Consider the following 26,678-nt stretch of genomic DNA (forward strand, 5'->3'; position numbering starts at 1 on the left):
GAGAGAGAATAGATCCTTGGGGGACTCCAAGGGAGACTGGAGTGGGGTTAGAGAGACAATTTTGAATTTTGATTTGCTGAGTTCGGTGTTGAAGGTAAGAGGTGAACCATTTGAAGGCGGTGCCATTAAGGCCGAAACGGATCCTAAGAACATAAAGTAGGGCTGAATGGTTGACTGGATCGAATGCTGCGGAGAGATCAAGGAGGATGAGAAGGCAGGTCCCGCCATTATCAAGTGATTGATGGATGTCATCTATGAAATCGAGCATTGCCGTTTCAGTGCTGCAGCCTTTCCTGAGGCCAGACTGAAGGGGGTTGAGTAGGTTGAAGTTTTCGATGTGTTTGTCATGTTGTAGTAGGACACATTTTTCAAGGACCTTTGAGAGAAGGAGGAGGTTAGTGATAGGGCGGAGATTGTTTAGGTAATTTGGGTCAGCATTAGGATTTTTAATTATGGGCGAGATTTGTTCAAGTTGAAGGGAGGTGGGGACACAGGCCGTGGAGAGAGAGGTGTTGATGATTTTGGTCCAGAATGGGGCGATGATGTGCTTAAGGGTAGGGACAAGGTTGGAGGGTACAGGGTCTTTTGTGTGGGAGGACGGTTTAAGATTGCCAATTATTTTGAGGACTTCTAGCTCAGTGGCGGGGAGGAAGTTGAGCAAGGAGGCATTGTTCTTTAGTTGTGAGTTAGGGGAGTTGGTAGCCGGTGAAGTGGTAGAAGGGAGGCCAGTGGAGTGGTTGGGGGGGGGGTAGAGAAGTGGGTGGGTGAGAATGGTCGTTAGTGAGCGAGTTGGAGGGTGGTTGTGTGGGAAGGAAGGATTGATCAATTTTGGCAATTTTTTCAGAGAAGAAATGGTCAATTTCGTTGTTTCTGGCTGAGGAGGCTGTCATATTAGGAGGTGCTGGGGAAGTTTGGTTACAAATTATATTGAAGAGTTCCCTGGGTCTGTTTTTGGCACGATCAAGTTGAGTGCGGAAGAAGGATGCCTTTTGCTTGAGGATGTGTTTTTTTAACGTGGATCTAGCACGTCTGAGACGTGCAAGATGGGTAGGTGAGGGATGGTGTCTCCAGGTTCTTTCCGCTAGTCTGAATGCCCGTCTTTCATTATTTATCAGGGTATTAAACCAAGAGTTTGAGGGGGTGTACTTTGGTTTTTGAGTTTAGGCGGGGCCAGTTCGTCAAGAATACCAGTGACCGTATTATTGAAGAGTTCAGTGAACTCATTCGCATTTTGTGAGTGGGGAATGAGAAGGAGTTGAGCTTTGAGTTTAGATTGGAGAGCGTCTGGGGAGATACATTTTAGGTTTCTGGTCAATTTCTTAGGTCTGTTGACTTTAGGGGCAGGGAGGCTTGCTGAGGTATCCATGGTGAACAGTATAAGGTGATGATCAGACCAGTCAATGGGGATGATATTGGTCACGGAGGTCAGATCTTCGTTAGACAGAATGACGTCCAGTATGGCACCTTTGGAGTGTGTTGGGGATAAGCAAAGTTGTTTAAGTTCACTGATCTCAAGGAGAGTAGTGATGAGGGAGATAGTGGGGTCATTGGTATCATTCCAATGAAGGTTTAGAACCTCAAGAAAGAGATTTTTTTGAGTTGGATAATGCAGATTTCGTCAGGAGCTCAGATAAGTCCTCAATGAAGGGCTGTGGTGATCCCAGGGGGCGATAGATGTTGTGTAGGCGAATTGGGAGGGAGTTTTGAGTTGACAGTTCAGCTTCCAGGTATTCGCAGGAGTAGTAGCCTGGGTTAGTGACAATGGATATCTGAAAATCATTTTTAAGATAATGGCAGGACCACCCCCCACTCTGTCTGTTCTATCTTTTCTGAGAATAGAGTATCCAGGAGGGGAGAGTAGGTCAAGTATGCTCGTTGAGTGGTCATTTAGCCAGGTTTCTGTGAGGAATGCGATATCAATGGATTCACTCAGGATTGTTTCCGAAATTTCCGTGGCGTGTAAAACAGCGGATCGGCAGTTGACGAGCATGCACTTCAGTGGTGTGGGGTTGTATGTAAATTTAGTGTTGAAGGACATGACCTATTATGTAAAATAGTTTTTGTTGTATTAAATCCAGTTTTATTTCCATCCTTTTATCCTTAATTATGTATTTGTTTTCCCTTTGTTTCTTTAGTTGCATTTTCCAAGCAGTTGTGTCCTGGTGATTGCTTACAGGTTATGACGACTAATCCTAAACCAAACAAGGCTTTAAAGGTACGTACAGCTCTTGGCTTAAAAACGAACATTGTCGATGTGTATTAGCTTGCAGGACACTAAAACCGTAACCTGTTCCATACTAGTCAGTACTTCCATAAAAACAAGCAATTATTGCAGACGTTTCACAGCATTATTTATATACCAATTCGCATCACTGAGTATAAAGCAAAGTAGGTTACAAAAATGTTCAATGTGCCTACCCATTAACCTGCAGGTCTACTCGGCCCATGGTCCTTGTGAGGTCGATAAAATGTTAGGTCAGTTGGTTAAAGGTAACATACTTTAGTTTGTGGCAGCTCTAAAAAAAAAATGTTATTACTAATTTATTTTTTGATGGATACACCTGCCTGTAGATTCATCACCTTTTAAATTACCCCAATGTGCAGCATTCAACTGAAACGTTTCTCAGCTCTCCCACGTCGACGTCACAATGAAACCCCTCCATATGCGACTCCGCGTGACGTCATCGGAGCCATAAGAAGACCTCGGTGGCGTGCTGACGTCAGTTCTCTTTTTACTGCACTGTCAACGCGTAATTGTTTTTTCCCAGGCTCGCCATTTCTGGAAGTATTCATTGTTACTGTGACTTTGTAGCCATTGAAGATGACTACTTCTAGAAAGTCGGATTCAAGCCGTGCAGGAAATGAGGGGGGCCTGATGTCCATCACTGACCCGCACGAAGATTGTTTGTGGTGCCTGTCTTCGGATCACAACTTCGGGACATGCTCTTCGTGTAAGCGGATGAATCTAAAGGAAAGGGAGGCCAAGTTGTTCATGCCCAAAAGCCGGAAGAGAGGTCGCAGGAGATCTCAGACCCTCATACTTCAAGGTCCTCCAAGAAGCACAAGAAGAAGCATCACTATGGTTCTCTGTGTCGTTCTTCGAAGGAAGCAACTCCAAAGTTGGTGTCTTCGAGTCCTAGGCATCATCGCAAGGATGAGATCTCTCCAACTCCTTCACCAGAGATGTCTCCGGCACCAAGGGCTGGTACTCTTCTGACTCTGAGGAATGTTACTCCTCCAGCGCCGACATCTGCTACTCCACCTCCAGCACCGAGAACACCTCCTCCACAGCCGGAGCTGAATTTGGTGTATCCACATATGGCTTCAGGGCCCTTAGTTCCAGATCCAGCATATCCTGCATTCCAGACTCTGGAATCAGATCCGTCATATTTTTTAAATGCTATGTTTAGCATTTTCGTAAGGGCTGCAAATCCCACGGGTGCGCATGCTGGCCCCTTGGGTCTGTTAGCTTACTCTCAGAGACAGTTTCCCCCTCATTTTACCTAGATGCCATTCATGCCCTTTATGCGTATGGCACCAGGAAGTTGGCCTCGACCGGCGCCTAGGTTGCTGACACAGTTAAAGTTTCCAGGGGGTTGTGTTCCTTTGGATGGATGCGAACCGGTTCGACCTCCGCCAACTTCAAGCCCTGTTCGTTTGGACCCTCCTACGATGCCGGTTCCGAAGTCACCGTCCCATGTCTGGCACCGCCGATACCAAAGATGAGATCTCGGAGAGGCTCAAAAACTGTTGGAGAAAGAGGAATATCAAGAGGAGCATGATGGGACTGAAGGAGGAGAGCTAGTGGACCGTGACCCTGATTTTGAGGGATTACTAAAGGCTAGTGGTCAGGATACCTCCCCTGAGTGGGAATTGACATCACATAAGGGCTTGCCACCTCCTAAGGTGACTTCCTATCATGCTGTAATTAAAAAAGCCGCAGTCCTTTTAGAGTTGTCGCTTTCCAGAGATAAATTGAAATCTAACATTCTCACAGAGCTTCTCCATTCGTCGACTTCTGCATGAGAACCATTGTTGAAATTCAATGAGGCTTTAACCAAGCCGATCTTGGATGTTTGGCAAAAGCCAATGTCTTCCTCTGCTGTTTCCAGGACAGTGGTTAGAAGGTACAAGGTAGCTCCTGGGGATCCAGCTTTTCGGTCTTCCCATCCTTCACCAGAAAGCCTAGTAGTCCAAAGCTTCTTGTTCTTCTAAGTTATCAGCAAGCTCTTTACCAATTGCATCTGCTGATAGGTAATCCAAACGAATGGAGCAGTCGGCCAAAACGTTTTTCATCAGGGAGTATGGCCTTGTAATCTACGAATGCCACATGTCTCTTGGGACGTTACGTTCATGCCCTCATGGATACAGCTAAGGAGGTAGTTCCAAAATTGCCTACGGAGGTCCAGGGGCATTTTTCCGAACTGATGACAAATGCTCAGGCTGCTGCCCATCAAGTAATCAAATCTAGGCTGGACATGGCTGACTCTGTAGCCAGGGCAATGAGGTCGTCTATGGTGACGAGAAGGCATGCCTGGTTACGGCGTTCGTGCTTTTCTCCAGATGTTCAAGCTTCCTTTCTGGACTTGCCTTTTGATGGGTCCCGTTTGTTTGGAACTAAGGCAGTTTCTGCGCTGCAGGGCTTTAAGGATAGCAAGGCAACAGCAAGGTCCTTAGGGCTTTAGACCTTGCCCAGGAACTATAGATTGTACCACAGGTTTCGTGGCTTTGCAAGAACTTTCCCTTTCATGGCAGACAACCACAGCATCAGCAGCAGGTGAATCCTTTGTACAGGTCCTGCAGGTGAAGGGGCTGAGGTCACCTGCGGGGTTCTGCCGACAACAAGTCTCTTCTCCCACCTCCTCCTTCCTCTCCCACTGTTGCAGCAGGGAAGCAGCTCTAGCTCCGCCATCTTAGAGCATGCTTATTCTGGGGGAGGACATGTGGCTTATTTTCTACGTCATTGGAGGTCTGTCACTATAGACCTCTGGGTTTTAAACATTGTAGAAAATGGGTAGCCCTACCCATCTGCGAGTTTCCCCCTCCTTTCCTTCCCCGTTAGGGCCTTTGCTCGGAAGAGCATGTTCTGCTTCTTCTGCAGGAAGTACTGTCATAGCTGCAAAAGGGTGCAATCAAGATCATTCCAGAGCAGAAAAGAGGTCAGGGGCACTACTCCCTGTACTTCCTGATTCCCAAAATGACGGTCGTTTACGATTGTCGACCTCAGGATTTTGAATTTTTACCACAAACAGGAGAAGTTCAAAATCTTGACCCTGGCACAGTTTCTTCTCGCTCTGGAGAAGGAAGACTCGATGGTGTCAGTCTATTTTCAGGATGCGTATTTTCACATTCCCATTCTGAAGTTGCATCGGAAGTATCCCCATTTTACAGTAGGGTCTCAACATTACCAGTTTTTGGTCCTTTTGTTCAGCCTTACTTCCACACCTCGGATCTTCACAAAGGTGATGGCGGTCTTGGCAGCAGATCTCAGAAGGTCGGGAATTCCTGTGTTTCCCTATCTGGACAACTGGCTGCCCAAAGCAAAGTCGCCAGAGATAGTGCTGCATCATTTGCAGGTAACACAGCTGTTGGTCAGCTTGGGTTTTTTGATAAATGTAACCAAATCTCACCTGGTGCCCTCTCAGCGCAACCTGTTCATAGGGGACGTACTGGACACTACTGTAAGTTGTGCTTTTCCACCTCCACAGAGGTTTCAAGACATCCAGGTTATGATTCCACTTTTTCAAAATGGAGCGTCAGTTCTTGTACTAAAGATCTTGTGCCTGTTCGGTCTGTTTGCTTCCTGCATTCTGTTGGTCAACCATGTACGCTGGCATATGAGGGCCCTCCAGTGGTGCCTCCGTAGGCAGTGGTTTCAACACAATAGAGATCTCGAGGAGGTGGTCAGAATCTCCAGAGACACTGTAGCGGATCTGCATTGGTGAAGTGTTCCAGGCAACCTGTCTTAAGGGAAGCCATACCACCCTCCTTCTCTGGTGGCCACAGTGATAATGGATGACTCCACTCTAGGGTGGAGAGCTCATCTGGGGGATCTGGAGATCAAAGATCTTTGGTCTCCAGAGGAAAGATTGTTTCACATTAATCTTTTGGAACTGCGGGCGATACATTTGGCTCTAAAGGCCTTCCTTCCGCTCGTGGTCAGTCAGTTCAGGTCTTAACAAACAACACTACCGCAATATGGTACATCCACAAACAGGGAGGAGTAGGGTCGTATCTTCTCAGCAAAGAGGCTCTAGAGCTGCCTCCTGGAGTCAGTACCGTCAGATTTGCATGATCGCAAATCACTTGGCTGGAGTGCTGAATGTGCGGGCGGACAGTCTCAGTTGGCAATATTCGGCCAATCACAAGTGGCATCTGCACCCGGAGATGGTTCTTCACATTTTCAGGATGTGGGGGTTTGCCTCAGTTCGACCTGTTTGCCACTCACAAGAACGCGCACTGTCTGTCATTCTGCAATCTCCAGTCTCCAACCCAGGGAGCGTTGGGAGACACGTTTATGTTTATGGATTTATAGAGTAGGCTTCCCAGCGCTGAGAAGGTGATGTCAGGAACAGAAGTTATCGGGGGAAGAGCCATGTTTTTAGTTTTTTCCTAAATACCAGTTAATCTCTTAGCAATTGCATTTCTTTAGGTAGGGAATTCCACAGACTAGCAGCCAGGTGTAAGAAAGATCTTCCTCCCCAACTCGATCTCTTTATTCTTGTCCACTTCATGAGTAGATCTGATGAGGATCTCAGAGATCTACCCGGAACATAAGGAGCTACAAGCTTTCTTAGTAGGGCAGGGCCCTTGTCGTTCATGGCTTTGTGGGCAATACATAGCGATTTAAATTTGATCCTGGCTTCAATCGGGAGCCAGTGCAGTATTTTCAGAGCGGCTTTCGCTGAGTCTTGTCTGGGGATGCCTAGGAGTATCCTGGCTGTAGCATTCTGAACCACCTGTAGTCTGTTCAGTACATATTTGGGGAGCCCAGATAGAGGGAGTTGCTGTAGTCCAGGGTTGATATCACCAAGGCCTGAACCACGGCTCTCCGGGCCTGTTCAGGGATAAGAGGTAAAATCTTCCGGATCATGCAGGGTATTCCAAAAACAGGTGGTTGTCAGTTTTTTGGCTAGTGTCGCCATAGAAAGACTGTGGTCTAACCACATTTCCAGATTTGTTATGGATTTTTTAAGGACAGGGGGGTTGCCTAGTTCTGGAGGCCAGCAGATGATGTTTCTGGGCACAGACTTATTTCCCAGGAACATTAGTTCTGTTTTTTCTCAATTCAGTTTTAGGCTACAGCTGTTCATCCATTCTGCTACTTTTTCCATGCACGGGGCCAGTTGGGTGTGCTTGGATTGTGGGCCCTTCATCACTGATGGTACCAACTGGGTCTCATCTGCTTATGATACAATAGATAACCCAAATATCCGCTCTATCTTTGCCAAAGGTTGCATGTATAGATTAAATAATGTGGCACTCATGGCATGATACTTGTAGGATATCTGAGAAGCGCTCGCCTTCCATTATCTGGAAGGATCTATCTTTCATTTCAGTTAGACTGGGGCTCACAGCTTCTTTACGCGTTTCCCCCATACCCTTGATTCCTTGAGTTCTGAGGAAGATTCGCCAAGACCGAGCCCAAGTCATATTGATTGCCCAGTATTGGCTGCGAAGAGTGTGGTACACAGAGCTCCTTTACCTCTCATTGCATCCTCCGCTCCATCACCCTCTCAGGGCTTACCTCCTCTTGCAATCGCAAGGGCAGGTCTACACACCCACCACGAGAGCCTGCACCTTAATGCCTGGACATTAAATGGGGCAACCTGAGTTCTTTCTCTCTCCCACTGGATGCAGTGGACGTTATTTTATCGGCCAGAAGACACTCCACCAAATCTGTCTTTGCTGGTATGTGGGCTGAATTTGTGAAATGGTATGGAGAGAAATCAATTGACCCGTTAAAAGCCCATTTATCTGATGTTCTGAGTTTTGCTGTTGCCCTGGCAACTGTTAAAGATTACTTATCTGCCTTGTCGGCTTTTCTTTGTTTGCTGGATCAACCCTCGTTGTTCAAATCTCCTATAGTTAAGAGATTAATTAAGTCTCACTAATAGGTTTCCTCCCACTCCTTTTATCATGCTTCAGTGGGATTTGAATTTGGTTCTCACATTTTTGATGGGTTCGCCCTTTGAACCTTTGCATAGTTGTCGCTTAAGGTTTCTAGCATTTAAAACTATATTTTTAGTGACTATAACATTCGCTAGGAGGGAGAGTGAAATGCAGGCTCTTAGTTCGAAACTTCCTTTTACCTCTTTCCATGCGGATAAGATGGTTCTTAGGACCAGAGCTGATTTCCTGCCTAAGTTGATCACTCCTTTCCATTTGGACCATTTGGGTCTGTCCATCACCTTACCTACTTTCTACCCTCCCCTTCACCCTTCTAAGGAGGAGGAGAGACTTCATTGCCTGGATGCCAGGAGGGCGGTGAGCTTTTACTTGGACAGGACCAAGGACTTCAGGCTGGATGATCAACTCTTCATAGGATACGTGAGCAAGATGAAAGGCAAGGCTGTTCATTAAAGAACGCTGTCCGGAAGATAATCCTTTGCATTAAGATCTGCTATGCCTTGGCCAAGAAGGAGCCTCCTGAAGGTATTCGTGCTCATTCTTTGGCTTGAGGTGTCCCTGTGGTAGTCATCTGCAAAGCGGCAAATTGGGCCTCCCTCCACACTGTTAAAAAAACACTGTTGCTTGGAACCGAAAGTGAGGAGGGAACGCCATTTTGCTTATTCTGTGTTTTTTGGTATAGGCAGGCAGGCACCCTCCTCCAAGAGCGGGACTGCTTGGGGATTCAAATCAAAAGGTGAGGAATCATTCACAGGCAGATGTATCGGTCAGAAGAACAAGTTACTTACCTTTTGTAACGCTTTTTCTTGTGGATACAGTATCTGCCTGTGGATTCTTCATGAACCACCCACCTCCCCGTTGCCTGGCTGCTTATACAGAAAATTAATCAATTTGTATTTTATGTGTTTTATTGCTTGAATGATGAGTTTAATTTGGAATTGGGAAATATCTATGATGTAGAATAAAAATTTTTAGTTTTGTTTTGTACACTGTTAATACTTGTGAGAAGGTCGTTCGTTCACCCGTTTCTCCTTAAAGGTACGGAAAAAATGGTTGGAACTGACATCAGATACCGACAAGGTTTTATTTTGACTCCGATAACGTCACGAGGAGTTGCTCGCGGAGCCGTTCCATTGTGACATCCTCGTCGAAGTGGGAGAGCTGAGGAGAAAAGTTTCCGTGGGATGCTGGGCGTGGGGTAATTCAAAACGTGAGGAATCCACAGGCAGAAACTGTATCCACCAGAAAAAGCGTTATCGAAGGTAAGTAACTTGTTCTTTTGTGTTACTTGTGTTTTTCTTTATCATTCCTTGTCAGCTCAAAGGCTGTGGAGCAAAATTACATTCTCTGTTTCGCTCTATATTCTTGTGTATCCTACCATTTCCTATTTCATCATAAAATGACAGCAGTCTCATTTATGCCTGAGATGCCCTACTGTCGGCGGCTGATGTAAAGAAAGCACGTTTATTGAATGCATCTATGCAGTGTTTGAATGCCCAAGAGGCTGTGGTAGGCCTTCTGTATTAGTTTTTTTGTGAGGAACCCCTCTTCTTTTCTTACATTTTTATTTTACCCTCCAATAAACCACACCACATTCTGTTTGCCCTGGGACACCCTACAGTGAATGAGGATAAAATTGTAGTGGAGGAGTAGTAACCAGCAGCGCACAGACATCAAACAGTTCCCTCAATCTCCGGCAGGTTGCTAGTTCAAGAGTTCTGTGTCTTATAGCCATCATAGGGAAATTACAGTGGTATCCATGGTTTCACGTTACCAAATCCCTCACTTCGGGTCATAGTAGGATGTGACGGTATGACAAAGGCCTTTGGGCCTTATTTTAATGGCTTACTATGGCACCAAACTAGTTTACTCTCGATTCAGTTTCTAGCAGTAAACTGATGTCACTTTTGCCAACCTCATCCAGTTTTGTTCTTGCTTCGTGAGTTCTTACATGCAGACCTTGAACCAACACTGTACTGGCCACATTTACTTATAACTCTTGAATTTTGTTGAAACTAGTTTCTAGAATTCTCTTTGTGCCTAGCTGCCCTCTGACTATTTGGATGACTCACTGCATTTTCAAAGTGATGAATCCCAGCTCCTAATACCGTGTCAGAGTTAAGCTGTCATTACAGTCTGTGTATCGACGTTTACAAAACATTCCAAATATATTGAACTAGCAGCCCGTCCCGACGTTGTCCGGGTATAAAATAGAATATCTGCAATGGTTTGAATAGGTAAGAATAGTTTATTTCACAACCTGCGTGTCACGAATTTAAAAGCGGCACCGCGATGCTGTGCGTGACCCAAATCCCTACCTCTGCATCCTTCAAAACCTGCCTGTCCCTAATTCAAAAGCAGCACCGCGATGCTGTGCGTGACCCTGCGTGTCCCTAATTCAAAAGCGGCACCGCGATGCTGTGCGTGACCCAAATCCCTACCTCTGCAACCTTCAAAACCTGCGTGTCCCGAATTAAAAAGCGGCACTGCAATGCTGTGCGTGTCCCACATTTCTGCCTCTGCATCCGATGATGAAGGTCGCCAACGTTCGGCGTGTGTGGCTGCTGTCAAGTCCCTTGGATGAGGGGGCCAACACCGCGTGAACGTCATATGTGATAGGACGCTATTCTCACGCCATAAACGCACACTCCCACCACAATGCTGAATGCACACGCTGCAGGCGGCGTACTCTAGAACGCTATTCTCGCACACGCCCACCTCGGAGCTGGTGCTACTTCCAACGGACTACTTTGTCCCACAACGTGCTTTGTCCCTTCCAAACTACATTTTGCGCTGGAGTATAGTCTATGTCCATCTGCTTTGCCTCCCCTTTCCAATGCTGTATGCGGTGTTCCGGTTGGCGCAGTGGTTCCGGAGCTTACCCGCCTCAAAGGTTTGGTCTCTCTTTATTATATTAGTATGGATTTAGGTTCCTGACCTTCAATTTGTGGAGCGTTCAACTTGTGTGAATCAGATTACCTTGATTTTAATAGATGCACTTATTTCATTATTGAGCAAGCTGTAGTGCTATATGAATTAACAATTCAAATATGCACCATTTAGTCTGACACTGCAATTATGCATAAAAACCCAAAACTAATTTTCGAACACCAGGTAACGGTCAATAGATTGGATGTGAGAGAAAAGTTCTTAAAGAAGGAATAATGTTGTTACAAATTTATTGCCAACAATAAAGATCTCCCCCACCCAACTCTCGTTGTTAGCAGTGTGAGTGCAAGAACAAGGGAATCATATACAACTTGTTTGGTATGCAGTGAATAGATATACGGTATTAATAAAAAAGAAAAAAACATTATATGCAGTATTGGAAAGACTAGCATCTCCAATATTGTCACTAGTGAAGATGAGGACTGGATATGCAGTGGAAGAAATACTAAGTTTGTACGTGCCGAACACGTTGGCTGTGGGCAACTGAAAAAATAGTTATCTATTCGGGCCTCACCAAGCAACTAAATTCTTGTATTTGAATTGAGGGTGAATGGTACAAACCAGAGCTTTCAATTGTGAAGTCTGTTTTGGGTTCTTTACATCTTCACGTTTACTCCAAGTGCCTCTTGAAAGCCAAGCAGATGGCATAAATCATAATTTCAAATGGTCAGTAACTGCTCTCATGAGTGCTATCTGACACACATGAGTAAGCAACTCGCAGTATTTTGTAATCTTCCTATTATTATTCTGTTCTAGAGCAGTGTGGTTTTATTTATTGAGCTAGCTTTATTAGTCTATCTTGGGTGGAATAATTCCCTTCATCGCTTATGGTCCTAGAACTCTTCACTTACTCTTGGATACAGAGGAGTAGTTTCTCACCACCATTCAGACTTAGGCTTTCATTCACCTTAGTTAACAGAGGCTAAAGAAATCACCCCCTCCTCCTTATGTGGGATGAGCTAAGAAACAATTTCTTGGTCTCCCAAAACTAGGTGTGAAAAGAGATAAAAGGTCAATTTGACCACGCACCCCCAAACAACCATTGGCATTTGTCAACCCATATTCAGTAGCCATTGGTTGAGTGAACTGTCTCTTTTAAAGTGTGGACGTCAGCTGTTTTACACATTAGCAGCCAAGTTTCATACTTCCCATTTTAGAAATTTCTCAGGGTGTCCACGAGGCTCCCACTTCCTCATACACATCAACTGTGCTCAGCAAGCTAGACATGATGTGTTTTTATGAACTGTATATTCAATGGCTCACACTGCACCGCTGACCACCCGTGGCCCTAGCTACATTGTGGCAGTCACGCACAGAGTGCCTCACAATAGCAGCTTCTTTTGGCCATTCTCTAGAGGGTCCTTTATTGGGAGTCTAGAGTGCAGTCTTCTAAGATGGCCTTACAGGTAGCCTAATAGTCTGTAATGCTGCCCAGTGTGTTAAATGGATTATATTTAGTCTTCATTTTACTTTTCCTTTTTAACTTACCGTCTTTTTGAAATGGTGCTTTGAACATGTTTTTCCCTAACCCGAGAAAATGCTTTGATTGCATTTATTTTCAGTAGACGTTGTTCTGTAGTCTGTGCTGTTAGTTCCAGGGACACATATACTAAAACACGATGTACTTGCCTTATTATGTGTTTGTAGGGGACAACTCTTTTTTCCCCAGACTAAGTAAAGTTGTTATTCTGGTTCTCTAGCAGAATGCAATAAGGCCTGTGTTTTATTATTCAAACAACATCCATTTTGAATTCAGTGAGAAGCACTTCACAGCGGAGTTATCATGAATGCTGCAGAGAGCTGCAAATGAAAGGCAGCTCTGCAGGCTCCAACATTCATCCTAAGAAAGAAGATAGCTGTGCAAGCAGAGATGTGTGCAGGTTTGCACACTCAGATGGAGTGCATTCTTGAGACACTACACCAAGGGATGGGTTAGGTCATTCCAACTGGGTGTGGCAGAAGGGTACTCCCATCATGCTCTTACTAGTGTTGGAGTATTCGTGATAGATAGGAGTAACATTAGGAACAATGAACATGTTTGAATTGTTTGTTTTTCACCCTTCTAATAATACTTATAACAATGATGTGTCTCAAATGGGAGACGGATCTCTCGCTGTCAGCTCAGATCATGTAGGTTTCTTCTACCTGTTTTGGCAAACTGAAAAGCTTACGAAAATTCATCCATCTACTACCTGAGGACTGTCGTCGAGTCGTAATACATGCCATGGTGACGGCTAGATTGGACTACGCGAACAGTCTGTATGTAGGCTTACCTGCATATTTGATTAAAAGACTTCAAATTCTCCAAAATGCGGATGCGAGAATGATTAGGGAGTACCTTACCGCCATTATATCTCTCCTCAAATTAAGAAACTCCACTGGTTGCCCGTGGTCAGTAGAATTGAATTTCTGGCCCTGACATTTGCTTTCCGCTCTGTACATGGTAAATGCCCGAGCTATTTGAAACTGCGCTTATACAGCTATAAACAGAATAGGCCCCTGAGATCGAATTCTCTAAACCTACTATGTGTTCCGAGGTTTAAGAAAGTGCGGATCAGGGGTAAATCCTTCACGGTTATGGCTGCCTTGCCAAACGTCCTGCGACAGATAGAATCTGAGCCACTTTTCAGGAAAGCACTGATAACTTGGCTTTTTAGCCAGAACTGAAGGACTAGGTTATCGTTAGGAGTTCTTGTTGCACGCACTTCTGTCTTGCTTTAGCCCCGGGGACACCTCTCCCTAAGGTAGCTGTTCGCGCTTTTACAAATGCTATTTTATTATTATTATTATTTGTCTAATTATCACTGTTCATGTTTTACTTACAAGGATTGGATCCTTTCAATAAACATTTGGAAATGTATTGTTGTCTCTTTTCTTTGAGATACCTTGATCCTGCTAGAGTGATAAACAAAAGGGTTAGATCTGTTTTCACAAATTCCTTGGGAATAAGAGTTTTCACATTCGAGGTTGCTGACATTATCTGTAACTCTGGAGGTTTAAGAGTTTAGATCCAGAACTGTGAGTTAGGCAAACAAACATGGTATAGGAAGGCCTAATCCCTATATAGTTTGTTTATCTAATACACAATCCTACTAAATTTGTTGGAACCATATAACAATCGTGAAGTATGGCATCCCCGGTCTGTTTTTTAAATTTACATAATAAGAAAAAACATAAAAAGAACTATAAATGAACATTTCAATGAATTGTTTGGACCTCTACTTTTACCAGATATACCTCTGGAAAACTAGAACCCAAAATGCCACCTCTGCCAATTAATACCTTTTCAGACGCCAATCAATGACTCTGCAAATCCCCAGCCTGTTTCAGTACTTTACTGTAACAACCTGGATTCCCAGCACACCATTGAAATCATAGGGTGATTGGATGAACTCTGCCCAGGAAAGGTGGTGATGGAATTTTTTAGTAACCGGACACACTATTATGAATATAGCATTTTCTTTATTCGAAACAATATCATCACATATGCAATTTTATAGTGGAAAAAGGGGGTTATAAAAAGTGTCATAATGGGAGATATTCCTCCTTAAATTACGTTTTTAGTATTTTTCTTCAGTGTAATCTGGGTATTTATTAATCCTAAATAAAGCACTGGATGAAAAGCAGCATTTCAAACAACAACTCAGAGTGACTCCAACCACTAAATAAATACAGACCACTAACTGAACCATTTAAACTAAAGAACCCAAACATGAACCGGCAAATGCCTTTTAATCTCTGTTCAGGGCTTAGAAGTGCTTCACCTGCTGTCCGTTGTGGTGTGGCAGCCTTTTCCTTTCCTTGCGGATTGCCTCAACTTCTTGCCGGACCCGCTCCGCGTGTCCCACTTCGCTGCTTGGCCCAGGAGCATTTTGGACAGATTGTGCAAAGTTAAGGGCGCAGGCAAGTCTTGCAGGGCTGCGAGCAGTATAGTCAGGGACTCGCTATCCCAGGAGTCCCTGATAGCCCATCAGCAAACACCTGGGCCGCTCTCCCTGCAAGCCCCGCCCCCTCACTCACGAAGTGAAAAGCCCTTCGTTCCATTGCTTCCGTGGGACCCACCAGTGCTTCACCTGCTGTCCGTTGCTGTCCGTTGTGGTGTGGCAGCCTTTTCCTTTCCTTGCGGATTGCCTCAACTTCTTGCCGGACCCGCTCCGCGGGTCCCAACACCTGGGCCGCTCTCCCTGCAAGCCCCGCCCCCTCACTCATGAAGTGAAAAGCCCTTCGTTCCATTGCTTCCGTGGGACCCACCAGTGCTTCACCTGCTGTCCGTTGTGGTGTGGCAGCCTTTTCCTTTCCTTGCGGATTGCCTCAACTTCTTGCCGGACCCGCTCCGCGGGTCCCACTTCGCTGCTTGGCCCAGGAGCATTTTGGACAGATTGTGCAGAGTTAAGGGCGCAGGCAAGTCTTGCAGGGCTGCGAGCAGTATAGTCAGGGACTCGCTATCCCAGGAGTCCCTGATAGCCCATCAGCAAACACCTGGGCCGCTCTCCCTGCAAGCCCCGCCCCCTCACTAATTACACTTTTTGAAAAGGACGCTTGCATCACCGCAGCGCGGGAGAAGCCCGGGACAAGGGCGGGACCGTCTGTGGCCGTCAGGGGCCGAAGGAGGCCGGGCTGGGCCACCCCCCTGATATTTGTTTGACGGTATACCCCTATGTAAGTGATTTCTAATTACTGTACGTCTGTTGGTGCATATCAGTATAATGTCTGCCTCCACTAGTAGTATCAGTCCGCCAATTCCTCCTGTCGAGTCTGGCCCTTTGGCAATTGGACCATTGGATAAGTTTTTCTTCAATCGTTCATCTCTATCTATAGACAAAGAAATAACACTGGCTGAGAAGCGCGCAGAGCGCAGACTTTCGATTGAACTATTGAAAAACATTCCAGACAAACATTCAACACAAATGTACCCAACTTTGGTAACACCATTATCCTCGGTAAACCTCCCATCCGTAAATGAGCAATTTGAGGTAGCCGCAAGTGCTGCGGAGAAAGTTAATGTTACTGAATTGGTCTTACCCGGTAGGAGTGATATTAATACTACGCAGCCCCCAGGTCCAGGTGCCCAGGTTGTCCTGGGTCAATCCAAGCATGGTTCTAAGCGGAAAAGACCCACTGTACCGAGAAAATGTAAACTTGTTGTGAAACCCCTTCCAAAGCATAGGAAATTACATAAATCTATGTGTTCTAGAGAGGTTAACATTGAGGCTAGTTGTAGTACTGAAAGCGTACCGAATGGGAATGCTGTTTTATTGGATAGTTCTGTACCTGCTAGGGACATTGCTTCCGAGCCAGGCCCCATAATTGAGGATAAGCTTTCACCGCTTTCAAATCTGATCCCTGAGTTGGAAAAGTTGTTGAGAACAATTCTCTCCCCAATAGAGGAAAGAATTGCTAAGCTCTCAGACCGCCTAGATCATTTCGAGCAGGCAACGCTAGACAACTTTTTTTCCACAAAATCCTTGATAAAAACGACCACTAGGGAGGGCGCAAGTGCCAAGCATCAGGGCACTACCAACCCTATAACACAAGACAAGGGAAAAATGCCACAAACAAAGCCCCAATTACCACCTAAGTCAGGTAATGCACCAGTAAACAGAACCTCCAATCCTATAGAATTGGTACATCCAGGGGTTACCCAAACTACAGTGAACTCTGCCCAGTCTATGGTAGTCCCTCCTCCTACAGCTGGGCCAGGGGCTAATGCGTGTTCATCATTGGGTAAAACTATTGCACCCATACAATCAACAAACACCCAGGGGGTTCTAAGTAACGCAGTAGTAGGGCTAGGGGCTAAAGCGTGTTCATCAACGGGCAAAGTCATAGCACCCGCCCAACCTATCAACGATCAGCTGATATTAAACAAACCTGTACCCCGCCCTGTTTTTTCAGTGTCCAAACCGATCCCTCCACCCTTGACAAAGCCACCGCACAGGAAACCCCCAGTGAACCTTACTCCAGACTCATTCCCCTATGTAGTTGTTCTCATAAATGTTCCACCTTTACCTCCGGGACAGAGAGAAACCTTCCAGATGCTCAAAAATAAGATCATGCACTGGTTAAGGGAGAACCGCCCTCTTCCCGGAGACGTTGATGGGCTAATCATAGGGGTTAGAAGAATAGATTGGTTAGGGTACACAACTAAAAGTCTGGGAGGGGATTGTATTGTGGTGAATTTTCAAGATCCAAGGGTGGCTGGGTGGATAACTAGACAGGGATGGGGAACATCCAAGGGAGGCATTGGAATCGTTGATTTGACTTTTTTCTACCCTCGCCCTACCAGTGTACTGACTAGCCTGCTCAATGAACCTATAAATCCTCCCATTTTACCTTTGCATACCATCCCTACAACAGCTCCTCCTCCACTGTTTCTTAACCATACTGCATGTACGAACTACAACCCTCCTGTCGGATGGCAGGAACAGAGTTGGGGCTGTTGACAAACTATGTATGATTCGTACAGTTGTATTGGAGGATGTACTAACGAATCCATAGGGAGTTGTGATGATTATGATGATATTGCGGGTACAAACACAATGGTTGAGGAAATAGGAAATGGGAGCTCCAATGTGGCAGGAGGAGATGGGATGGCAAATATAAATGCCAGTTTTGGGGAATTAACTATACCAATAGCAAATGCCTCTTGTGTGAACATTGTTAATACCGTTGTAAATCTAATGGCTCCCCAACCAATTTCCAAAACTAGTAACTCTGGTGGGACTGTGGGCAGTTCTGGTATGTTTTTATCCTGGAATATCGCTGGGTTGAGTAGTAAGCTAGCCTCGCCATCTTGGGTAGAATTCATCAATGGGTTCGATGTATGCTGTTTTCAAGAAACCTGGGCTTGTGAACCCGTCTTTTTTTGTGGCTATTTAAACTTTTCTATACCAGCCACTAAAGGCGGAAGAGGTCGACCCATGGGAGGTCTTACTGTCTGGATAAGGCAGAACTTGTGTATCTCTGTTAAAACACTGGATCTGGGAATTGGTGACCTGCAACTGATAAGAATTTCACCAACAAAGGGGGTTTTAATTGACTTGTATAATGTTTATGCAAGAGGGAGCAATTCAAGTAACTCCCCCACTCTAGAGGCGTTGTCAGATGCCCTAGAAACCAAGTCGCAAGATAACAGGGTAATAATAGCCGGGGATCTTAATAGGACCTTTGAACCCCTTGATTGTACAAATGACCCCCTAGGGAGGGAAGAGGATAACCTATGGGGAGTACCGCCTTTAACTCTGAATTCCATCACAAGGTGGACGAAGGATGTCCTGTTAATAAATGCTATTTGTATGGAGTATGGTTTAAGGGCCCTGAATGGGAGAACCCCAGGGGACAAAGAGGGTGGCTGTACTTTTGACAATGGCATTAGTAGGAGCAGGATTGATTACGTAATATGTAGTCTTCAATTGTGGCAGGGGGTTATTGACATGGCAATTAATCCCAGAATTGAAAGTGACCACAATCCCCTTTGTGTGACCCATAGGTGGTGGAATGCTGGACCTGAAAATTTGCATTCAAGGAACGTCCAGTCCCCAGTCATGACTAATGACGGACGTAGACTAAAATGGCCAAGGGTACTGGCAAACAACGAAACAATGTCCTACATTAACCTAGCGGTGGATAATGCAATTTCTGACATGGAGACTAAAATTCATCCTATTCTGGAAGACTACTGGGACACCATTACGGTCCCACTGTCTAGGAAGCTGGTCTTTCAGGTCAGATCTGGCTCTATTCCCCTAAAAAAACTAACCGCCGGGTGGCAAAGGTCGACTAATACGACATGCCCTGCATGTAAAACAGCTGAGGAAAGTCTAGGCCACTTTCTTTTTGCCTGTGAAGCCTATTCTTCACCTAGGAGGGTATGGCTTACACCTGTATGCAAGAACCTCGGTACACGTGATAGTGCTGTGGCACTGAGAATTCTGTGCACTTCAACCCAAGAGTCTATAGTTATTGGGGTGGCCAAATATTTAGGGTGGGCCTGGGCACTCCGGCGGCAATTTCTGTGTGGGTCCTTATAAAAATGTTTTTTAGACCATTTTATAACATTCAATTTATTGTGATATATACGTACATTTTTAAAGTGGTACTGTATGAGCTTGCACAAATGTTTATATGAATTTGTATTTGTATTTGCCAATTGATGCTTTTTATTGTCATGTTGTATTTTATTATGTGCTTTTATGAGAATTTATCTCGAATAAAGCTTATACAAACGATATATCATCAGACATGTGAAGTAAAATCATTTTGCGGTTCATGTGAAACAATAAAATAGCACTTCATCCGTAATGTGACAGGTAGAGAGTTCCAAATTGATAATACTATGTTTAATATTTTATATTTTTGAACATAAATTCTTCTCTCTCCCAGTGCTCTGAAAGCCTCCAGATTTCTTCACTAGAAACGCTGGAACCTCTATATGAACACATTTAAAGGATTGGCAAGCTAAACTGCAAATTACAGCTTCTAATTGTGTCAAAACATTTACTCTGCCTTGAGTTGTTCTAGCTAAAGTTTGAGGCCCATCACTTGGCATCTGGCTGGGTATTGGGAGTGTGAAAGAACCAGGGATGGCTCCTGATCCCTTAGATGGATCTCACACGCTTGTTCACTGCTTTGTTTTTTGTTCCACTCTTCTCTGCCACAACAGAAATGTATTTATTTAACAGTTTATATAGCTCTTCTGGAGCAGTTTTACAGCACATTTTAGAAAACTCATTAAGTGCTGCAATACATATGCCAAAGAAAAACAAGATTCAGTTGAAACAACAGTAGAACAATGTGAGGACATGGCATCAGTAGAGAGTCAAGAAACAACAACAGAATACATAAACTTATTGTGTGGTAGGTAAATCGTTTTTAGGTCAGTTATATTTAATGACATGCCATGATGAGTTAGGTCTATATAATGGTATCAGCTGACGACTAGCTGTAAGCTTGAGCTGTCCTTTCACTCAGTAGAGTATGCCATATAGGAACATCCTACTATATTAAGCAAGCAATTTAAGTAATAATGATACTCTACAATGCAGGGCCCAACATCGTAGGTTTTATTCTGACCCCCGTATCAGGATGACGGCGGGCGGAATAAAACCAGCAGAGGGATTTCGACATGGTTCGGAGCATCAGAAGCCAGCATAATCCCCTAATGACGGCAGAGCCAGGCTTGGCTCTGCCGTTGGGATTATGATGGCGCTTCCAATAGCCATTTCATGTCAGCCTTTCCGACTTGAAAAGGCTGTCTGAAAGTGTCTTTCGGGGCCCTTTGCATGGCCGCCTCCCCCCCTCGTCCCTCTGCAATGGGGGGCACCTATGGTGCGCCCTAAATATCCCTGCACCATGTGGCAGGCACCGCATGGTACCTGTCACACGGTGCAGACATGTTTACAAACATCAATTTGTCAATGAAAGCTTGTGCTTCTGGCCATTTCCGTCCACCGCACAAGCTTCCATTGACAAATGGATGTTTGGCGGTTGCATCATAATCCTACAGTTGGAACCGCTGACCTAAGGTTGGGTGGTTCCTTTCCGCAATGTCCGCCCAACATTGCAATTGGCCCAAAGTGTTGACAGCTATGTTAAATTACTGTTAAGATGAATGTAATCTTTGACCTACTCACTCTGAAATTTTTCTTCACAGGTAAAGAAGGAGGCGGGTGAGAATGCCCCAGTGCTAAGCGATGATGAACTTGTGTCAATGTCCGTACGGGAGCTAAACCAGCACCTCCGGGGCCTTTCTAAAGAGGATGTCATTCGCTTAAAGCAGCGCAGGCGCACACTCAAGAATCGTGGCTATGCTGCAAGCTGCCGGGTGAAGCGCGTGACACAGAAGGAGGAGCTGGAGAAACAACGCGTGGAGTTGCAACATGAGGTGGATAAGCTTGCTCGTGAAAATTCCAGCATGAAGTTAGAGTTGGACGCTCTCCGCTCCAAATATGAAGCTCTGCAAACCTTTGCTCGCACTGTTGCCCGGGGACCAATCGCCCCAGCCAAAGTTGCCACCACCAGTGTCATCACAATTGTGAAATCCAACAGTCTTTCATCCACCTCCATACCTTTCTCTGCACCATCCTAGTACAAAAGGAAGATGAGAATAGGCAAACCGTTTTGGAGACAACACAGCAGATTTGTATGATCTTTTCGGAGTTCCTTTTTCTGCAGATTGAACCTTTATATGGATTGCTGTTTATCTCATCTCCCAGAAAGGAAAAATTAAATGCTCAGCTAAAGAAGAAAGGTCTATACCATGAGGTCGAATGAGCTGATCCTACTCTGTCCAAAGCAGGCAATTCCTAATTGTCTGTAACTTTCATTAATCATTTTCATGTGGCCTGAAATAAGCGTAACAATGTTATTCCATATTATGTGAAATTTGATCAAGCATTTGACAGTAAGATCAGTCTATTTTTGTAAGGTGGAGAATATTGTGCATAGTTTAAACTTCATTTGTGTTTGCTCTTTCATACCTGATGGAAATATTTTTGTAACCCACTGTGATCATTTTCTCTGTTTTTGTGGCTGTATGCTAAGTTATAGCATTGGTATTGGGTTGGCAAGGAGAGTATTTATACAGAGGCTCAAATGAAAGGCACAATTATACACCAACAGTGCAAAGCCTTTGCAAGTAAGGCTTGGTATGTGCTTATCGGCTTTGGCAAGAAAACATCGATTGGAAATTAGGTCTACCTTGCCCTCTTCAGAAGACTGTCTATGAGATATCATATGAGATCAATGTGGTTGACTTCGTCTAGGGAGTGTGAGCTTTTAATAGTTAAATGTCTCTAAAATGGATGAAATACCATAATTATTATTGTATGACATGCCTTTATTTGGAATTGTGTGTTGCTCACCACTGGTAAAATTGTTGTGTTCAAAAACAGGTTGGGGGCATAAGTGCTGCTATCTCCTCTACAAACACAAATGAAGAAAACAGGGCATACAAACACGATATGTTAAAGATTTATTATTTTCTATTGATGTATTGGAAAAAAGCTATTGTGTTAATAATCATGGAATAGGCTGTGGCCACTGTGTAGGACTGAACATTCTGGACATTTATGCTTCGGAAGTTTCTTTTGACAGAGGCGGAGGATTTTAGAGACTCTTCAGTAAATGTCTTTGAGTCTTCTGTTGTCTTATCCAGCAACTAATTGAGTTGGCGTACTTGGGCTCACCATTTATGACTATGTTAGGTTTGATTACAGTCATGAAATACAAATGCTATATCAAGGTGAAACATAAAAAGTAAACTATTATCCTTGTAAATTGAGGAGATATGATCAACACTGTAAAATTTAGATCGAATGTTTGTTTACACATTGTAATTTTTAGGAAAATGTGATTGCTAATATTGCCAGTGTTGATGTTTCATCTCCAGTAGTTTAAACGTGCCGAAGGGTAACAGCAAGAACAGGGCATGTTTGAAGCTGTAGTTGCTGCTCTGTGATTGAGTGGAGATGAAGGGAATGTAGTTGGTGTGGTAATCAGGTGTAACCTGACGCTTAAGTGTAAAAGATTAAGTAGGTTGTGCAAAGAGCAAAAGTTGAAGAGAATGATAAAGGAAGGAGGTTGCTGGGTTTTTACGTTGTAGATTGATATCTTAGTTGTGTTGTGGAGTGGGAGATAAGGCAAGTTTTTTAGATTAGAAATTCAACTCTTTATCATAGAATATTATGCAGGGGATATGATCACAATACCATCTAAAATTTGAATTTATAAGAACAAATATTTAAGATCAAGGTGGAACATTGATGATCTCGCTTGGCTGTTAACTGAAAATGCCAATACAGTAGTTGACATCCTAGAAAGTTTGACCAGTAAAAAATGCTTCCATGTGAATTCAGGCTTGGCTTTTGCTAAGTCTGTTGAGAGGCCATATTTTGGTCATCTGATTGAAATGCTGGCTTTAATTAAATCTCTGTCTTTCAATACTGCCTTCAATAGCTAAAGAAAAGTAGAATAGATATAGGGTATGAGAAAGGAAATAGGAAGGTGTTGATGAATGACTACATGTTCATTTATTATCCAGAGGTTTTCATTCCTTAGTCTATGACTGAAAAAATGCAGAAATAATAGTTCTCTTGACTCTGGAGTGGAGTCCGCTCCTGGAACAATGATTGTACTTTGAGAGGTTGAAGGAGCTAATGCATCCATATGATTTGCTGCTAGCCATGCAACAGATGAAGGTGAGCTTAGCCTAAGGAAGGAAGCCACATATATATCTCATTTGTAGTACTTTGAAAACATTACTTAACGGCGTGGCTGTGCTTCATTTCCTCGATTTCTTAATTAATTTTGGTTGAAATGGTTTCTAAAGCCAGTACCTTTCAACCATCCATTTGGATTTAAGCCAAATTGTACTTTCTGCTAAGATATCCCATGACAAAAATGACTGTAAAAAGGCACTCAGAGGACTGGGAACTCTGGTAAAATTAGTTGCTCAGTCTTGACTGGGTTGATTGTGTTTCAGTGCCAGTTTCCTTTTTACTGCATTGTAAGAGGACACTGACGCCACCAACCCACCTCTTTCTTAGTCTACCTGAATGGGAAATGTTAGAATGACAAAGGTTACTGGTGGTATAGTGTAAATCACCAGAGCACTTAACAATGCAAAGTTATCAAAGTTAATATAATTATTGTGTTTTTCTGTTTAAATATGTAACATATCTGGATTCAGTCGAATCCACACTGCTGTCATTGAATCTTTTCATTTTACTGGAAGCGTGCCAAAGGGTTGGCCAAGCAAGAGTCTGCCTTTGGCCAAGCAAGGCTGTTCTTCCCTCTTGGTGGGATAAGTCAAAAAAGGGAGTTTGATGACTTGGGCCTCATTAATCTGGTAATGCCATAACAATGGTAGGTAATCCATATTGGATACGAGTAAGAATCGTGAAAATATTTAAAGAGATTTAAAATGTGTTTTATCTATCGTACAAAGTTTTTGTAAAAACAAAAGCCTTTTCAAGTTTGATACTGTATACCTTAATTTCATGAAAAACCTATATGTCGCTGTGTCTGGAGATTTGGTGGGAGGGCAACGGCCTCACTCCTTGTGTCTACAAACTGTCCAGATTAATATATAAACTAACAAGCTATCTGAAAATAGAACCGTAAACCCTGCCCTGGCCCTTCCTGAAGAATTGTGTATGTTGTCTTCATTTCATATTAATTAATTTCTAATTTAATATATATTGATCAGTCTTCTTTGACTTTCATCTTTTGTGGACCTGTGTGAAATGGAAGCTTTTGCTACACCACCTCACGTCTACTTCAAAGAATCAGCTCTGCTTATAGTAGCTAGGATTTGTAAAGCTGATGCTAACAGCTCTAAGTATTTGTGCCGTCCAATATGTGGACTTATTTTTCTTGTCCGTTGAACAATTTGAGTTACTCTGCAGTGCAACATCTGCTTAAACGTAAACATGTATGTAGTGCTATGATATCCATGTGCATTTCTCAAGTTGACCAATACATCACTGACTTGTAAACCTCTCAGACCACCTGGTGCAAAATGTCAGATGTGCTCTGCAATCTCTGTTAGTGCATGAATAGTGACACATACACACCCATGGAGGTGTCCATTTCAATTATGAATTCTGATAACTGTGGCTGCAATCTTTTCTACTGTTAAACTCGCAAGATTTTTCTTTCGAAAATGTGCTTGATTCAGCAACCAACATTTTGCAAATTGATTGCTGTGTGTTGGGAAAAAGCCTGCCCTTTTATTTATTTTTTACTTAAATACAATTTGATCAACTACTATATACATGGTAAAATCATATTTCGTGTAATGAATTTGGACTTTTTTTTAGCAATTTTTAAAAATATATGGCAGCATTAGCCCCGCCTTACGTCTATTATCTGCATGTCTCTGGACAAATGTCTCTTCTGTTTCATGCTATGCACTCCATCTTTATGGAAACGATAAACCAAATGTATTAAACGTGCTGCATTTCAGTGCAAGCTAAATTGTCTTTTGCCTTCAACAAATTAGTCTGACTCTAGATGTTCTGCTTAAGTTTGGTTTTCCATGCACCAACAGCATACAATGCCTTTTTGGTATGTGAAAATTCAAAACAAATCTTTAAAAAAAATCACAGTAGCAATCTCTGGGGCTTCCTGTTATAAAACCTGTTGGGTGTGGTGTGGTTAGAAATTGGAGCAAGGCAATATTGATGGATATATTTTTAGGTTTACGATTCAAGCAAACAGTTAAATAATGAAATAATATTATCTCCATAGAAGAGGAGCTTTCAGCAATATTATGTTAGCTCGCTAAAACCATAATCACATATTTTTACCGCTACTGCCTGGGGTACATAAATGTACATCATCACTGTGTTTAGGCATACATAGCAGAGGCTTTCTGTTCTAGGCAAACATACTCTTTATCGCCAGAGATAACCTCCATTTTAACTTGTGATTGAATGAAAGGGGCTTATTCATCCTTTCCACTCTCTACCTCTTAACGTCCCTTCCAGTTCTAAAAAAAGTTGCTGAATCAAGTTCTCCAGTAAAAACGAAAACATATTCACATTTATTTTGTTTTCTTCTCCATCTGTCTTTGAGACATGACCTTTCTGCTTCTCGTTTTCACACGTTTTTTCCTTTTTAAGTTGTCTTCAGTTTTTCTTTTCTCTCAGCTTCGTTCTCTCAGTCCAGTGTATCTACTTTAATGTTCTTTGGCCCACTGGCTGATCTCGTTTCTCATTCTGTCTACACAAATCTCTTTCTATAGCCGATATATTGCTTTTATATTCAATGAGGGTATCAAGTTTCTGTTGTAGATTTTAGCATCTTCCTATTTTATTACTGTGGTTATTTGTTAGGTTCATTTCAATATTTATTTTCTTTGCTGCTTTATATATAAGTATATGAAAATATATATAAATATATCTCTATACAAATAAATTATTGGGATATATCCAAGTAATTGTGGATTTATGTTTGTTTGTCTGGACCGTAACCCTGTGTACTGTTATGTGTGCACCAATTTTTCAATCGGACAGCCACAAAGTAATTTATTGGTGTAGATAATACTGCTGTGTCTGGTTTTGTACCTTTCCAATAAAGACATTTCGAAATTTGACCAGTCTTTTGTTTCTTTCCTTTTTTAGTATTTTAATTATGAAGCTTGTGCCAGACTATTTAACCCTCTATATTTTTAAATTAAGAAGTGTGTTTACTGCTGAAGATGGACCTCTCCAAAATCAAAAGTGAACAGTTGAAACACAGATGGAGAAGGCACCTGTACTGTACATTGTTTTTGGCGTGTGCAAGTGATGATCGTCCATCATTGTTGATGAAGATCTTATTCTGGATAAGGTGTCGCGACTCGTGTGCGAGTTGAATTAAAGTGAAGGAGAGTTGCGCGACGTCAGCCTCACATTCTTTTCTTTGTTCCCATCTGTATCCAGTGGAAGGACAGAAGTTGAGCTGGCTAGAAATTGGGCGAGGCGCAGTGAATGACGAAGACACCTTACGTGTATTGTCATGCTCTAAACAGTCCACAATGCTTGCTGTAACAACCTTTAAGACCATTGAACCAGTGAGGTTTCCTCCACTCATTCAACCTCCTCCAGACCCTACCT

General features: G+C 43.4%; 1 protein-coding gene across 7 annotated transcripts in view; it reads left to right on the top strand.

Moving 5' to 3' along the window:
* Nucleotides 1-26,176, top strand: part of MAFK (MAF bZIP transcription factor K) — a 133,190-nt gene extending 107,014 nt beyond the window's left edge. For 2 of the 7 annotated variants that reach the window (XM_086940599.1, XM_086940602.1), the window contains 2 exons: nt 2,136-2,215; nt 20,732-25,025. In XM_086940599.1, the coding sequence (XP_086796725.1) occupies nt 2,136-2,215; nt 20,732-21,166 (515 nt within the window). In that variant the 3' untranslated portion in view covers nt 21,167-25,025. Of the gene's footprint in view, nt 1-2,135; nt 2,216-20,731 lie in introns of all 7 variants that reach the window. The other 5 variants (XM_086940603.1, XM_086940604.1, XM_086940605.1 and 2 more) reach the window with 3 other exon arrangements.
* Nucleotides 26,177-26,678: the final 502 nt, after the last annotated feature.

Source organism: Lissotriton vulgaris, chromosome 10 (assembly GCF_964263255.1).
Source record: "Lissotriton vulgaris chromosome 10, aLisVul1.2, whole genome shotgun sequence".
In the NCBI taxonomy this organism is placed as follows: domain Eukaryota; kingdom Metazoa; phylum Chordata; class Amphibia; order Caudata; family Salamandridae; genus Lissotriton; species Lissotriton vulgaris.